General features: G+C 42.6%; 1 protein-coding gene across 1 annotated transcript; it reads right to left on the bottom strand.

The window, feature by feature from the left end:
- Window positions 1–15,350: 15,350 nt before the first annotated feature.
- Window positions 15,351–16,382, bottom strand: LOC139177309 (vomeronasal type-1 receptor 4-like). The gene has a single exon (XM_070772262.1). It carries the CDS (start codon window positions 16,380–16,382, stop codon window positions 15,351–15,353), a length of 1,032 nt encoding a protein of 343 aa, XP_070628363.1.
- Between the last annotated feature and the right edge of the window lie 657 nt (window positions 16,383–17,039).

Here is a 17,039-nt window from a genome sequence, read left to right as displayed (position 1 = left end):
CCCCAATATGCTCAGGAGCTTTTTTTAAAAGAGGATTTTATTTATTTCATCTTATTCATTTATTTATTTGGCTACACCAGATCTTAGTTAATGGTATGTAAACTCTCAGTTATGGCATGCGGCTTCTAGTTCCCTGACCAGGAATTGAACCTGGATCCCTTGCATTGGGAGCAGAGTTTTAACTTCTGGACCACGGGGAAGTCCCCTCCTTGGGAGCTTTTGCTTTAAGTTCCACCCACCTGGATTTCCTGAGGCTGATCTTGATGGCTGGAGACACTTAAGGGGCAAGGGGTGCCAATGGACATACCCTGCCAGCTCTGGGGGCATAGAGAACACACTTCCATGGCTAAATCCCTGAAGACAAGCTTCAGTTAAAGGCTGCCATTGTCATGGAGATGCCTTTAAGGGGAATGACCAAAAAGCAACTACAGTCCTGTGCCTGAAGGTCAAGTCTGTGAACCTCAACTCACATTCATGGTAGTAAAGGAACAGGTAAAGATAAAGAGAAAAAACACCCAGGATTCCAAATATAGTCTGAGAGGAGCACACCATTCTTATTGCCAACTCCCTGGAGGCCATTCTGCCTGGTGTTTGATGGTCATAACTGCATGGGGTTATGCAGTTTATAAAATAAGAGATCCAGTGTACAGAGAGGTCAAGGGATCTGTCTAAATTCACATGCTGATTACAGGCTTAGTAGTGGTATGAACCTGGTAGGCTGAGTCCAAGACAGTGTCCTAACCACTGTGATGACCAACCAAACACATCAGCTGTTTTTTAATAACCCACTCTGAAATTTAGTTGTTTTATTTTATATCATATGGTTTATTCTATCAGTTCAGTCTAGTCACTCAGTTGTGTCTGACTATTTGCAACCCCATGGACGGTAGCACACCAGGCTTCCCTGTCCATCACCAACTCCCGGAGTGTGCTCAAACTCATGTCCATTGAGTCTGTGATGTCATCCAACCATCTCATATTCTGTCATCCCCTTCTCCTCCTGCCTTCAATCTTTCCCAGCTCGGGGTCTTTTGCAATGGCTCAGTTCTTCTCAAGTGGCCAAAGTATTAGAGTTTATTCCTTACCTTTTATATATTATAATTTTGGTTATAAAAAGTTTCCATATCTGCATAAGTATTTATTCCGTAGGTAAATAACATTACAAGAAGACTCCCTGGATTGGAAATGGCAACCCACTCCAGTATTCTTGCCTGGGAAATCCTAAGAACAGAGGAATCTGGTGAGCTATGGTCCACGGGGTCACAAACTGAGCCACTAACATGTATACACACACATACACACAAACACACACAAACTTATAGGAAAGTACTTCCTGTCCATACTGGATATAATGAATGCAAGATTTTCTCAGTATAAGTTTTGCAACATAAAGGTGCATTCCTATCATGCCAGGTACAAATTCACTATGGTATCTTAAACTATGAACCATGAAATACTACTATATGATAAATGAGTATAGGCTAGAAATGAAAGAATTATTTTTGTCTAAATCCTTAGGTCTTTTTAAAATCAAGGTTAAGTGAGACTACAATATAATAAGATTTATGAAGAATATTAACATACTAGATACATGTAAAGTACAATCTGGAGAATATTGACTCTTGTGTGTTGCAAAAGTGAAACCATAAAGAAATGAATGTGTGCTTGGAGTTGGCATTAGAATATTATGAGATTAGACAACATATGAGAAGATACATTTGGTCCTGACAACTATATTCCAAACCTCACCATTATAAAGCTGCCTTTTCCTGAAATGCTGCTTCTCTATCTTGAAGAGGGATAGCAATCTTGCCATTGTCATCAGACCTCAAATGTTTCAGAAAAGACACAACTGCTATGTCCAGTAAGCATGTTATAGCCTAGAGTTAGATATATATGAAAAAAATCATTTCTGTTCTTCAAACAAATTCATATTCATGCCTTCTGTAGAGGATTAGAAAATCATTACTTTTCTATCATAGTCTTTATTGAAAGCATAAAGGCATTATGATAACACTTCTAATACAAATTTAAAATTAGTCTAGAATTTCTGAAAGGTAACATTACAGCAGATTGATCTTAAAAATACAACCCTTAAACTCCTTGAAGATGAGCTTATGGCATTTCCTGGGCGTCCAGTGGCTAAGACTCAGCGCTCCCAATGCAGGGAGCCTGGGTTTGATTCCTGGTCAGGAAAATAGATCTCACGTGTTGCAACTAAGAGTTCACATGCTGCAACTAAGATAAATACTTTTAAAAAATGATTCCTCATCATTACCACTAGGATTGTTCCTGTGTGTCCTCTATGGTAAGAGTTTCAGAAAATAATTTTAGAAGCTGTCAAGTTCGGTGTTGCCTGATGCCAGCAAAGATTGAAGGCAGGAGGAGAAGCGGGCGACAAAGGGAGAGATGGGCGGATGATATCACCGACTCGATGGATATGAGTCTGAGCAAACTCTGGGAGATAGTGAAGGACAGGGAAGCCTGGCGGGCTGCAGTCCATGGGGTTGCAAAGAGTCCGACCCAACTGAGCAACTGAGCAAAAACAAAGATCTTGATCTTGCTTTACCTAAACTCTCTGCTAAGGAATTATTCTGCTTTCCTGATCTGCTTTGCCACCGGATCTATTCCCACTCTACCCCTGGCCCCCCAGCAAGATCCCTTTCCCAAACATGAACACTTACTCCGACCTCCTTCCTTACAGACTCTGCCTCTTAGACTGAAATACAAATTACTCGACCCCTTCTCACTCCTTCTCATGAGAAGGATGCTGGGCTCAGGGTGAAGGTCATGCAGCCAGGACGTGAGTGGGAGAGAGGCAGTCAGACCCTGAGATAAAGGTTTAGGAGCTGTGATCTCATCCTCCTTCAGAACTGCAATTATCATTTCACTTGAAGTGGCAATGACAGGGCCAGCTTGAGGAGCTAATGATCTTTCTGAAAAACTTTTTTTGAGTTGGTAATTACCAAAACCAATTGTGAGTCTCCTGTGAGTATCTCCAAAGAGACCACTGATGTGTTTGAGAGAAGCTCATAATTTTTCATGATGAAGGTTATTTTGAAATGATTAGGATTTTTACACAACTCTGAAATCTGTTGCCTTCATAAACCGGTTGTTTGATCTTAGGGATTCCCCCACCAACACAACCAATGCACTTAACAAAGTCAACTGTGAGTCACCAGGCTTTGTTCTGGAAACAAACAAAAAACACCCAATTAAACTTGAGAATGACATAAGAATTTGTGTATGTGTATGTTCATTTATTTATTTACTTGGCTGTGCTGGGTGTTAATTGTGGCAGGCAAACTTTTAATTTTAGCATGTGCCAGTATAGAAAGCCCAGAGATAAATCCATGCACATACGGACACCTTATCTTTGACAAAGGAGGCAGGAATATACAATGGATTAAAGACAATCTCTTTAACAAGTGGTGCTGGGAAAACTGGTCAACCACTTGTAAAAGAATCAAACTAGAACACTTTCTAACACCAAACACAAAAATAAACTCAAAATGGATTAAAGATCTAAACTTAAGACCAGAAACTATAAAACTCCTAGAGGAGAACATAGGCAAAACACTCTCCAACATACATCACAGCAGGATCCTCTATGACCCACCTCCCAGAATATTGGAAATAAAAGCAAAAATAAACAAATGGGACCTAATTAAACTTAAAAGCTTCTGCACAACAAAGGAAACAATAAACAAGGTGAAAAGACAGTCTTCAGAATGGGAGAAAATAATAGCAAATGAAGCAACTGACAAACAACTAATCTCAAAAATATACAAGCAACTCCTACAGCTCAATTCCAGAAAAATAAATGACCCAATCAAAAAAAGGGCCAAAGAACTAAATAGACATTTCTCCAAAGAAGACATACAGATGGCTAACAAACACATGAAAAGATGCTCAACATCACTCATTATCAGAGAAATGCAAATCAAAACCACTATGAGGTACCATTTCACGCCAGTCAGAATGGCTGCGATCCAAAAGTCTACAAGCAATAAATGCTGGAGAGGGTGTGGAGAAAAGGGAACCCTCTTACACTGTTGGTGGGAATGCAAACTAGTACAGCCACTATGGAGAACAGTGTGGAGATTCCTTAAAAAACTGGAAATAGAACTGCCTTATGACCCAGGAATCCCACTGCTGGGCATACACACCAAGGAAACCAGAATTGAAAGAGACACGTGTACCCCAATGTTCATCGCAACATTGTTTGTAATAGCCAGGACATGGAAGCAACCTAGATGTCCATCGGCAGATGAATGGATAAGAAAGCTTTGGTACATATACACAATGGAGTATTACTCAGCCATTAAAAAGAATGCATCTGAGTCAGTTCTAATAAGGTGGATGAAACTGGAGCCTATTATACAGAGTGAAGTAAGCCAGAAAGAAAAATATCAATATAGTATACTAACACATATATATGGAATTTAGAAAGATGGTGACAATAACCCTGTAAAGGAGACAGCAAAAGAGACACTGATGTATAGAACAGTCTTTTGGACTCTGTGGGAGAGGGAGAGGGTGGGATGATTTGGGAGAATGGCAATGAAACATGTATAATATCATATATGAAATGAGTCGCCAGTCCAGGATCGATGCACGATACTGGATGCTTGGGGCTGGTGCACTGGGACGACCCAGAAGGATGGTATGGGGAGGGAGGTGGGAGGAGGGTTCAGGATGGGGAACACATGTATACCTGTGGAGGATTCATTTTGATATTTGGCAAAACCAATACAATATTGTAAAGTTTAAAAATAAAATAAAATTAAATTAAAAAAAATTTTCAGCATGTGGGACCTATTTCCCTGATCAAAGATCAAGCTTGCACACCCCCTGCATTGGGAGCTTGGAGTCTTAGCCACCAGACCACAAGGGAAGTCCCTGTATGGGACCTTCTTCTTGTACTTAAAACAGCTCTACCTCTTCTTCTTTGTCCTGCATCTCTGATCCTACACTGGACTATACTGTTTTAGATCCCAGATGAAGCCTTAGGTTGATGTTGGAGCTAGAGGAGCAGAAATGATAGTGAAGGAATATCTTTGGGTCTTGGAGGTTGCTTTTCAGTGTTGGCCGGAGCACTCATCTGTCTTTGCAGCACTCTCATGGCCTTTGCTCTTGGTACATGGAAGGCTTCTAGTCACTGACACATCCACCATGGCTCCCTTTGGGCCTGAGCCAAATCCTTGAGTTGACTTTTCTCCATAATTTAGGGTTCACACCTCAACCCCATTTTCTCCTCCAGACATAACCCGATGATTTCCTTCAGTTCAGTCGCTCAGTTGAGTCTTTGTGACCCATGGACTTCTGCACACCAGGTTTTCCTGTACATCAGCAATTCCCCACGCTTGCTGAAAGTCATGTTTATCAAGTTGTTGATGGCGTCTAAACATCTCATCCTCTGTTGTCCCCTTCTCCTCCCACCTTCAATCTTTTCCAGCATCTGGGTCTTTTCCAGTGGGTCAGTTCTTAGCATCAGGTGGCCAAAGTGTTGGAGCTTTAGCTTCAGCATCAGTCTTTCCAATGAATATTCAGGACTTTAGAATTGACTGGTTTGATCTCCTTGCAGTTCAAGGGACTCTCAAGAGTCTCCTCCAACACCATGGTTCAAAAGCATCAATTCCTCAGCACTCAGCTTTCTGTATGGTCCAACTCTCACATCGATACATGACTAGTGGAAAAACCACAGCTTTGACTAGGTGGAAGTTTGTCAGCAAGTAATGTCTCTGCTTTTTAATATGCTGTCCTGGTTGGTTATAGCTTTTCTTCCAAGGATCAAGTGTGTTTTAATTTCATGGCTGCAGTCACCATGTACAGTGATTTTGGAGCCTAAGGAAATAAAGTCTGTCACTGTTTCCATCATTTCCTCTTTAATTTGCCATGAAGTGATGGGACCTGATGCCATGATCTTCGTATTTTGAATGTTGAGCTTTAAGCCAGCTTTTTCACTCTCCTCTTTCACTTTCATCAAGAGTCTCTTCAGTTCCTCTTTGCTTCTGCCATAGGGGTTGTGTCATCTGCATATCTGAGGTTATTTATATTTCTCCCGGCAATCTTGATTACAGCTTGTACTTCATCCAGCCTGGCATTTTGCAAGATGTACTCTGCATATAAGTTAAATAAGCAGGGTGACAATGTACAGCCTTGACATACTCCTTTCCCAATTTGGAACCAGTCCATTGTTAAATGTCTGGTTCTAACTGTTGCTTCTTGACCTGCATACAGATTTCTCAGGAGGCAGGTAAGGTGGTATGGTATTCCCATCTCTTGAGGAATTTCCCACAGTTTATTGTGATCCACACAGTCAAAGGCTTATTCTTCTGAGTCTGGGGTTTTAGTGTCTCTACTGCTCATGAAGAAATCTCTGGTTTTAAAGGATTTGGAATTAGTCAGAGACAAACTGTGTTATACCTTTTTGCAAAGGAATTTCCACTCATTTCTTTACTAGAGTTAAAGCACTGAAATATATGCCTGACCCTGCTGAAGGAGCTTGCCATTTTGGTGGCAGAAATGGATGATCCTGCTCACATTTTTTATTGTCTGAATAGGGCAGGAAAACTACCCTCTGGAATGGGAGATCCCAGTTCTGCATTCTCTCCTTAATGTTTTCCTGATTTCAGTCTTCTAGGGTCATTGTTTCTTTCAGAGATGAAGCTTTGGGCTTTGGGCTCTAGGGATCCAAGGACACCTGGATGTCCCTTCTGCCCTCCACACGGCTTTGAGTACCCCTGGGAAGCTACCATATTTATCCCAAGGACAGTCTGGGGATGGGACAATGAGTCAGTCATTAAAAGCCAAGTTTTCTGATACAAGGATGCTGTGATGGCAACTCTGAAGCTTGCTCTGGAGCTCTACCTTCAGTTTTACACTCTGCTCACTAGCAAGATGGGTTTTAAGGAATGACGTCAGCATGCAGGGTAGAGGAGAGCATGGCATGTTCACTGGAGCCCTCAGTTGACTTTTCCTCATGTAAATTTTGGACTGTTTTCAGCTATGTCTCAAAACACTTCTCCTGATATTGGTTGAGGACCAGGGAACTTCTCAGGCTTAACTTTCTTCCTTAATCTATGAAATTTCTGTCACTTGCTACTCTTTGCTGGAGCTGCTAATTCCCTGTATACCAAAGAAGCAGCCCTCTGGGGACTTCCCTGGTGGTCTAGTGGCTAAGACTCTGCACTCCCAATCCACGGGGTCTAGGATCAATCAGCTGGTTGGGGAACTAGACCCCACAAGACACAACTAAGTGTTGGCCTGCGGCTATGGAGTATAAAGAAAGCTGAGTGCCAAAGAATTGATGCTTTTGAACTGTGTGTTGGAGAAGACTCTTGAGAGTCCCTTGGACTGCAAGGAGATCTTACCAGTCCATCCTAAAGGAAATCAGTCCCAAATATTCATTGGAAGAACTGATGCTGAAGCTGAAACTCCAATATTTTGGCCACCTGATGCAAAGAACTGACTCACTGAAAAAAACCCTGATACTGGGAAAGATTGAAGGCGGGAGGAGAAGGAGACAACAGAGAATGAGATGGTTGGATGGCATCACCAACTCAATGGACATGAGTTTGAGTAAACTTAGGGAGTTGGTGATGGATAGGGAGGCCTGGCGTGCTGTGGGCCATGGGCTTGCAAAGAGTCGAACACGACTGAGTGACTTAAGTGTAAAATATGTCAATAGTTTACATTAGAAATCACTGTCTTGGGAGAATGGAGACATGTATATGTATGGCTGAGTCCCTTCCCTGTTCATCTGAAAGTATCACAACCCTGTTAACTGGTTATGTGTGTGCTAAGTCGCTTCAGTTGTGTCCGACTCTTTGCAACCCTACGGACTATAGCCTGCCAGGCTCTTCTGTCCATGGGATTCTCCAGGCAAGAATACTGGAATGGGTTGCCATGCCCTCCTCCAGGGAATCTTCCTGACTCAGGGATTGAACCAAGTCTCCTGCATTGGCAGGCAGGTTCTTTACCACTAGTCCCACCTAGGAAGTCCCATTAATTGGCTATACTCCAATATAAAATTAAAAGTTAAGAAAAAAGAAATCATTGACCTAAATGGCACCCTACTCCAGTACTCTTGCCTGGAAAATCCCATGGACAGAGGAGCCTGGTAGGCTGCAGACCATGGGGTCACGAAGAGTCAGACACGACTGAGCGACTTCACTTTCACTTTTCACTTTCATGCATTGGAGAAGGAAATGGCAACCCACTCCAGTGTTCTTGCCTGGAGAATCCCAGGGACGGGGGAGCCTGGTGGGCCGCTGTCTATGGGGTCGCACAGAGTCGGACACAAGTGAAGCTATTTAGCAGCAGCAGCAGCAGCAGTACAATTTGTATTAATGAAAATTAAAATGGATATGGTGATAATAGACATTTTCTAGGATATTTTACTTGACCAATACAGATCCCAACACTGATATGAAGTACAAATAGAAAAATATCCACAGAAGACAGAGGGGTATTTATAAAAGTGTCCATCAGAAATGAAAACACCAGGATCAGATGGTTTAGCAGGCAGTATCAACTGTTCTTCTTTTTTTTTTTTTTAATGTATGTTTGGTTGTGCTGGGTCTTCACTGATGCACATAGCCTTTCTCTAGTTGTGGTGAATAGGGGATTCTCTCTAATTGTGGTGTGTGGACTTCTCATTGTGATGGCTTCTACTCTTCCAGAGCATGGGCTCTAGACCCATGGTCTTGAGTAGTTGTGATGCACAGGCTTAGTTGTCCCATGGCCGGTGGTATCTTCCTGGACCAGGGATTGAGCCCATGTCCTCTGCATTGACAGGTGGATTCTAAACCACTGGACACCAGGAAAGTCCTCTGCTGTTCTTTTAACTATAGCTAGGGCTGTTCTCTGCATTCAGCAGTACTGAATGGTTACCAGAGGTCTTTGTGCAATTTCATTAAGGAGCACTCATTGGTTATGCAATAAATGATGAGACAAAAACTTTAAGGGGCAAAATCACTCTTTCACTTTCCAGCAGGAAAACACACAGTCTGAACAAAGCCCACTATCCATTTCCCCTGTGAGAGTTTTCAGCCCAACTGAGAAGTTTAAGAGTGAAATATCATCAGTCAGGCCACACCTGTTTTTGACACTAACTGCAAGTGTGGGTGTTCCCAAAACCCACACTCAGTTTTATTCATTCTCTAGAAGGACTCAGCACTCACTGAGAGCTGGTCCACTCACTGTAATGGTTGATTACAGGGTAAAGATACATTCCCTGGTGGATCAGACGGTCAGGAATTCACCTACAATGCAGGATACATGGGTTCGATCCCTGGGTTGGGAAGATCTCCTTGAGAAGGGAATGGCAACCCACTCCAGTATTCTTGCCTGGAGAATTCCATGGACAGAGGAGCCTGGTGAGCTATAGTCCTTGGGGTCACAAAGAGCTGGACACAACAGAGCGACTAAAAAAAGGACACCTGTCAATGGAAGAGATGCATGGGTCAGAGTTGAGAAAAAATAGTCAAATTAGAGCTCCAGTTTTCCTCTCCCCATGAAGTGATGCTATGTCATTTTCCTGGCATTGATACCTGACGACACAGGGAGTACAGCCACCGGGGAGCTTCACCCAAGCCCAGATGCCCAGAGTGTTTTACTTGAGCTCTATCAGGATCTGTATGTGTGGCTAAGCTTTAGACTTCAGTTCTTCTGAGAGTCAGGCTAATCCTGTTATCTCCAGTTCCTCCAGAAGCCAGCCCGATACTACACAGCCTAAAGCCCCAGCCAACTTATAATGTGAGAGAGGCTGGTGCCCACCCCATGAAACAAACAAAAATACTCCTGCTATCAGAAAGGCAACCTACAGAATGGGAAAAAATATTTGCAAATTATGCAACTGACAATTGATTAATCTGCAAAATATACAAACAGCTCATACAACTCAATATCAAAAATTCAAACAACCCAATCAAAAACTGGGGAAAGATCCAAATAGGTATTTCTTCAAAGTATACATGTGGCCAACAGGCTCATGAAAAAATGCTCAACATCACTAATTATTAGAGAAATGCAAATCAAAGCTAGTGAGATAACACCTTACACTGGTCATCAAAATGTCTACAGATTATAAATGCTGGAGAGGGTATGGAGAAAAGGGAATCCTCCTTCATTGTTGGTGGGAATGTACATTGGTTCAGCCACTATCAAGAACAGGCTGCAGTTTTCTTGAAAAATCTTAAAATAGAGCAATTAATAACATATGATCCAGCAATCCCACCCCTGGGTATATATCCAGAGAAAACTATAATTTGGAAAGATACATGCATCCCAATGTTCACAGGAGCACTGTTTACACCAGCTAAGACATGGTAACAACCTAAATGACCATCACCTGATTAATGGATAAAGAAGATATGGTATATAAGCACAATAGAATATTACTCAGCCATTAAAAAAAATGAAATAATGCCATTCGCAGCACCATGGATGGACTTAGGGATTATCATACTAAATGAAGTAACCTGTATAAAGAAAAACAAATAGCACATCAGTTGAGTTCAGTCACTCAATCGTGTCCGACTCCTTGCGACCCCATGAATTGCAGCACGCCAGGCCTCCCTGTCCATCACCAACTCCCAGAGTTCACTCAGACTCACGTCCATCGAGTCAGTGATGCCATCCAGCCATCTCATCCTCTGTCGTCCCCTTCTCCTCTTGCCCCCAGTCCCGCCCAGCATCAGAGTCTTTTCCAATGAGTCAACTCTTCTCATGGGGTGGCCAAAGTACTGGAGTTTCAGCTTTAGCATCATTCCTTCCAAAGAACACCCAGGGCTGATCTCCTTCAGAATGGACTGGTGGATCTCCTTGCAGTTTAAGGGACTCTCAAGAGTCTTCTCCAACACCACAGTTCAAAAGCATCAGTTCTTTGGCTCAGCTTTCTTCACAGTCCAACTCTCACATCCATACATGACCATAGGAAAAACCATAGCCTTGATTAGATGGACCTTTGTTGGCAAAGTAATATCTCTGCTTTTGAATATGCTATCTAGGTTGGTCACAACTTTCCTTCCAAGGAGTAAGCGTCTTTTAATTTCATGGCTGCAGTCACCATCTGTAGTGATTTTGGAGCCCAGAAAAATGAAGTCTGACACTGTTTCCACTGTTTCCCCATCTATTTCCCATGAAGTGATGGGACCAGATGCCATGATCTTTGTTTTCTGAATGTTGAGCTTTAAGCCAACTTTTCCACTCTCCACTTTTACTTTCATCAAGAGGCTTTTTAGTTCCTCTTCATTTTCTGCCATAAGGGTGGTGTCATCTGCATATCTGAGGTTATTGATATTTCTCCCAGCAATCTTGATTCCAGCTTGTGTTTCTTCTAGCCCAGCGTTTCTCATGATGGACTCTGCATAGAAGTTAAATAAGCAGGGTAACAATATACAGCCTTGATGTACTCCTTTTCCTATTTGGAACCAGTCTGTTGTTCTATGTCCAGTTCTAACTGTTGCTTCCTGACCTGCACACAAATTTCTCAAGAGGCAGATCAGGTGGTCTGGTATTCCCATCTCTTTCAGAATTTTCCACAGTTTATTGTGATCCACACAGTCAAAGGCTTTGGCATAGTCAATAAAGCAGAAATAGATGCTTTTCTGGAACTCTCTTGCTTTTTCCATGATCCAGTGGATGTTGGCAATTTGATCTCTGGTTCCTCTGCCTTTTCTAAAACCAGCTTGAACATCAGGAAGTTCATGGTTCACATATTGCTGAAGCCTGGCTTGGAGAATTTTGAGCATTACTTTACTAGCGTGTGAGATGAGTGCAATTGTGTGGTAGTTTGAGCATTCTTTGGCATTGCCTTTCTTTGGGATCGGAATGAAAACTGACCTTTTCCAGTCCTGTGGCCACTGCTGAGTTTTCCAAGTTTGCTGGCATATTGAGTGCAGCACTTTCACAGCATCATCTTTCAGGATTTGGAATAGCTCAACTGGAATTCCATCACCTCCACTAGCTTTGTTCACAGTGATGCTTTCTAAGGCCCACTTGACTTCACATCCCAGGATGTCTGGCTCTAGGTGAGTGATCACACCATCGTGATTATCTGGGTCGTGAAGATCTTTTTTGTACAGTTCTTCTGTGTATTCTTGCCATCTATTCTTAATATCTTCTGCTTCTGTTAGGTCCATGCCATTTCTGTCCTTTATCGAGCCCATCTTTGCATGAAATGTTCCCTTGGTATCTCTAATTTTCTTGAAGAGATCTCTAGTCTTTCCCATTCTGTTGTTTGCCTCTATTTCTTTGCATTGATCGCCAAAGAGGGCTTTCTTATCTCTCCTTGCTATTCTTTGGAACTCTGCATTCAGATGCTTGTATCTTTCCTTTTCTCCTGTGCTTTTTGCTTCTCTCCTTTTCACAGCTATTTGTAAGGCCTCCCCAGACAGCCATTTTGTTTTTTTGCATTTCTTTTCCATGGGGATGGTCTTAATCCCTGTCTCCTGTACAATGTCACGAACCTCATTCCATAGTTCATCAGGCACTCTATCTATCAGATCTAAGCCCTTAAATCTATTTCTCACTTCCACTGTATAATCTTAAGGGATTTGATTTAGGTCATACCTGAATGGTCTAGTGGTTTTCCCTACTTTTTTCAATTTAAGTCTGAATTTGGCAATAAGGAGTTCATAATCTGAGCCACAGTCAGCTCCTGGTTTTGTTTTTGCTGACTGTATAGAATTTTTCCATCTTTGGCTGCAAAGAATATAATCAATCTGATTTCGGTGTTGGCCACCTGGTGATGTCCATGTGTAGAGTCTTCTCTTGTGTTGTTGGAAGACGGTGTTTGTTATAACCAGTGCATTTTCTTGGCAAAACTCTATTAGTCTTTGCCCTGCTTCATTCCGTATTCCAAGGCCAAATTTGCCTGTTACCCCAGGTGTTTCTTGACTTCCTACTTTTGCATTCCAGTCCCCTATAATGAAAAGGACATCTTTTTTGGGTGTTAGTTCTAAAAGGTCATATAGGTCTTCATAGAACCGTTCAGCTTCAGCTTGTTCAGCGTTACTGGTTGGGGCATAGACTTGGATTACTGTGATATTGAATGGTTTGTCTTGGAAACGAACAGAGATCATTCTGTCGTTTTTGAGATTGCATCCAAGTACTGCATTTCGGACTCTTTTGTCCGAAAGATGATGGCTACTCCATTTCTTCTGAGGGATTCCTGCCTGCAGTAGTAGATATAATGGTCATCTGAGTTAAATTCACCCATTCCAGTCCATTTGAGTTCACTGATTCCTAGAATGTCGACATTCACTCTTGCCATCTCTTGTTTGACCACTTCCAATTTGCCTTGATTCATGGACCTGACATTCCAGGTTCCTATGCACTATTGCTCTTTACAGCATCGGACCTTGCTTCTATCACCAGTCACATCCACAGCTGGGTATTGTTTTTGCTTTGGCTCCATCCCTTCCTTCTTTCTGGAGTTATTTCTCCACTGATCTCCCGTAGCATATTGGCCACCTACTGACCTGGGGAGTTCCTCTTTCAGTATCCTATCATTTTGCCTTTTCATACTGTTCATGGGGTTCTCAAGGCAAGAATACTGAAGTGGTTTGCCATTCCCTTCTCCAGTGGACCACATTCTGTCAGATCTCTCCACCATGACCCGCCCGTCTTGGGTTGCCCCACAGGCATGGCTTAGTTTCATTGAGTTAGACAAGGCTGTGGTCCTAGTGTGATTAGATTGACTAGTTTCCTACGAGTATGTTTTCAGTGTGTCTGCCCTCTGATGCCCTCTTGCAACACCTACCATCTTACTTGGGTTTCTCTTACCTTGGGCGTGGGGTATCTTTTCACGGCTGCTCCTTACCTTGAACAAGGGGTATCTCCTCACCACCGCCCTTCCTGACCTTCAACGTGGGATAGCTCCTCTAGGCCCTCCTGCACCTGCGCAGCCACTGCTCCTTGGACGTGAGTTTGGTCCTCCTGGCCACCGCCCCTGGCCTCGGGCGTGAGGGCATGGGGTAGCTCCTCCAGGCCGCTGCCCCTGGCCTCAGATGCGGGCTAACTCCTCTCGGCCGCCACCCCCCCCCCCCACCCCCACCCCCGACCTCAGACTTCGGTAGCTCCCCTCAGCCGTTCCTGCGCCGTCGCAGCCTGGCATTCTTGGCCGCTGCCCCTGACCTCGTAGGTGGGGTAGCTCCTCTTGCCGCACTATATCACTTATATGTGGAATCTTTTTTTCAAAAGAAGATACAAATAAACTTATTTACAAAATAGAAAGATACTCAAACATAGAAGAGAAACTTGTGATTATCAAAAGGGAAAAGTGGGAGGAAGGACAATTTAGGAAGTTGGAATTAACATATACACACTACCATATATAAAATAGATAAGCAACAAAGACCTAGTGTACAACACAGGGACTGCACTCAATATTTTGTAATAATCTATAAGGGAAAGAATCTGAAAAAGAAAAAAAAACATATATATATATATAGTGAGTCACTTTGCTGTCTACACCTGAAACTAACATAACATATACTTCATTTTTTTTATAGTATCTAAATTAAAAAAGCAAAACAAAAAACAAACCAAAAAAAAGCCCTCATTTAAACTGGGCTAAGTCTTGCTCATGGATTGTTTCTACATTTTAGAAATGTAGAAACATTTTATTTCTAAATATTTAGAAATAAATATTTCTAAATATTTCATGGTGCAAATATCTTAGGCATATAAAATATGCCTGGAAAACCTTTACCCTTTATACACTAAAGGATCACAAGTGGAATTTTATTTACTTATTTAGGCTGTGCTGGGTCTTGGCTGTTGCATGAGGGCTTTTTCTAGCTGCAGTGAGTGTGGGCTCATCACTGTGGTGGCTTCCCTTGCAGAGCACAGGCTCTAGGCACACAGGCTCAGTATTGTCGTGCTTGGGCTTAGTTGCCCTGTGGCATGTGGGATCTTCCCAACCCAGGAATTGAACTGGAGTCTCCTGCATTGCCAGCCGGATTCTTTCACACCCAGGCACCAGGGAAGCCCCAAATATACACTACTATGTATAAAATAGGTACCTAATAAGGACCTAGTGGAGACTTCTCAGATGGTCCTGTGCTTAAGACTAAACCCTTTCTAGGCAGGGAGAAGGGGTTCAATCACTGGGAACCAAGTCCCACATGCCCCGAGGCCTGGTTAACAACAAAAAAGAAGTGACCTATTGTATAGCACGGCGAACTCTATTCAATACTCTGTAATGGCCTACATGAGGAAGCATCTAAAAAGAGTAGATATACACACATATGTATAACTGATTCACTTTTTCATATACCTGGAACAAACACAACACTATAAATCAACTATACCTTGGTAAAATTTTAAAAATATACAATTTACATTTTTCTGATAAGATCAGGGGATACTGAGTTCTTCATGTACAGAAAGCAGAGACTGGATATGATGGAGTCACGGCTCATAAGCAGAAAGGGGCTGATAAAGGGAAAACATACATTAATCAGGCCAGTTGTATACACCAACCACCAACTGGGATTATGAAAAAGAGCAAGAGTAATGTTAAAGATGCAGGACAGGGTGTGGAAACACATGAAGGTGCTCGCCAAGAGTAGGATGCTTTGGGTGGCTCTGGACTCAGCGGGGGGTCTGGAAGATACCCTAGCCTTGTGAATATACTGGACTCGCTGACTGTGTCTGTACAGGGTGAGAATCATGGAGCCACTGGCCCAGAAGATGAGCACAGAACATGAAACTTCAGGGAACACTACCAAAGCTGTATATATTGAGCCTGAGATGTTCTCAAGATCTGTGGCAGCACAGTACCCTGAATCTCTTATATTTGTCATGTTTGTGCTGCGCCATTTTTCAGAAACATACAATGCATACAGAGGAAAAATGAGATGTACCAACATGCACTGGATCCAGCAGAAGGAAATGGAGAAGGCAATGTACTTTGGGGCTTTGACTTTAAGATTCTTCCAACAGGAGTTCTTTGGGCTGATTATGATGGTCTGAAACACACTCAAGAGGCAGGTGGTGCCAATGGACATACTCCTGCCCACTTTCTCAAAATACAAAATAAGTTTGCATGCAAAATCACTGGCAAAATATTTCAACCTCAAAGTTGTAATTGTCTGAGGGACTCCTTTCGAGAGAATGACCAAAATGTTGGCTATAGTCAGGTGCTTGCAAATCAAATCTGTGACCCTCAACCTATACTGAGTGTGGTAAAGAAAAAGGTAATGGTACAGAAGGGAGAAATTGCCCCAGATTCCAACCACAGTCTGTAACAAGAAGGTTATTCCAAAGGCCAGTTGGCTGGAGGCTGTTGTGTTATTCAAGATACTCCCCTTTATATGATGGCAACAGTGATTCCTCAGAGCAGAGTGGCTCATATAAATTTGTGACATCGAGAGACAACTTTCCTTGTGTGCTTTTGTGAAATTGCCAAGGCTTCATGAAGGGAAATGATGATGAGAGAAATCAGTCTATTTTACGAAAAAGTCAGCAGGAAGGATGAAGTGATGGCAACCTGGAGGAAGCAATGACAAGTGAGAGTAAATTGAAAGATAGTATAAAACCAACTTTTAAGGAGAAGCTTACTGGAGAAAAAAGTCTCCATCACTGCCCTCATCATGCTGCTGCTGCTGCTGCTGCTGCTAAGTCGCCTCAGTTGTGTCTGACTCTGTGCAACCCCAGAGAGGACAGCCCACTAGGCTCCTCCGTCCCTGGGATTCTCCAGGCAAGAATACTGTAGTGGGTTGCCATTTCCTTCTCCAATGCATGAAAGTGAAAAGTGAAAGTGAAGTCGCTCAGTCGTGCCCGACTCTTAGCAACCCCATGGACTGGAGCCTACCAGGCTCCTCCATCCATGGGATTTTCCAGGCAAGAGTACTGGAGTGGGGTGCCATTGCCTTCTCCGCCCTCATCATAAAAGAGGTCAACTCTAAATGCATTCTCTTCTAAATTTTAAGAAGATAATATATTATTGTAGGGATTTCCCTGATGGCTCAGTTGGTAAAGAATCTGCATGCAATGCAGGAGACTCCAGTTCGATTCGTGGGTCA

The sequence above is a fragment of the Bos indicus genome, chromosome 18 (assembly GCF_029378745.1).
Source record: "Bos indicus isolate NIAB-ARS_2022 breed Sahiwal x Tharparkar chromosome 18, NIAB-ARS_B.indTharparkar_mat_pri_1.0, whole genome shotgun sequence".
NCBI classification, from domain to species: domain Eukaryota; kingdom Metazoa; phylum Chordata; class Mammalia; order Artiodactyla; family Bovidae; genus Bos; species Bos indicus.
Note: the sequence above shows the minus strand (reverse complement) of the source record. Positions and strands in the feature narration are given on the sequence as shown.

What these genes read in the sequence shown, in the direction of transcription:
- LOC139177309 (XM_070772262.1), bottom strand. Translation starts at nt 16,382, where the DNA reads ATGTCACAAATTTATATGAGCCACTCTGCTCTGAGGAATCACTGTTGC.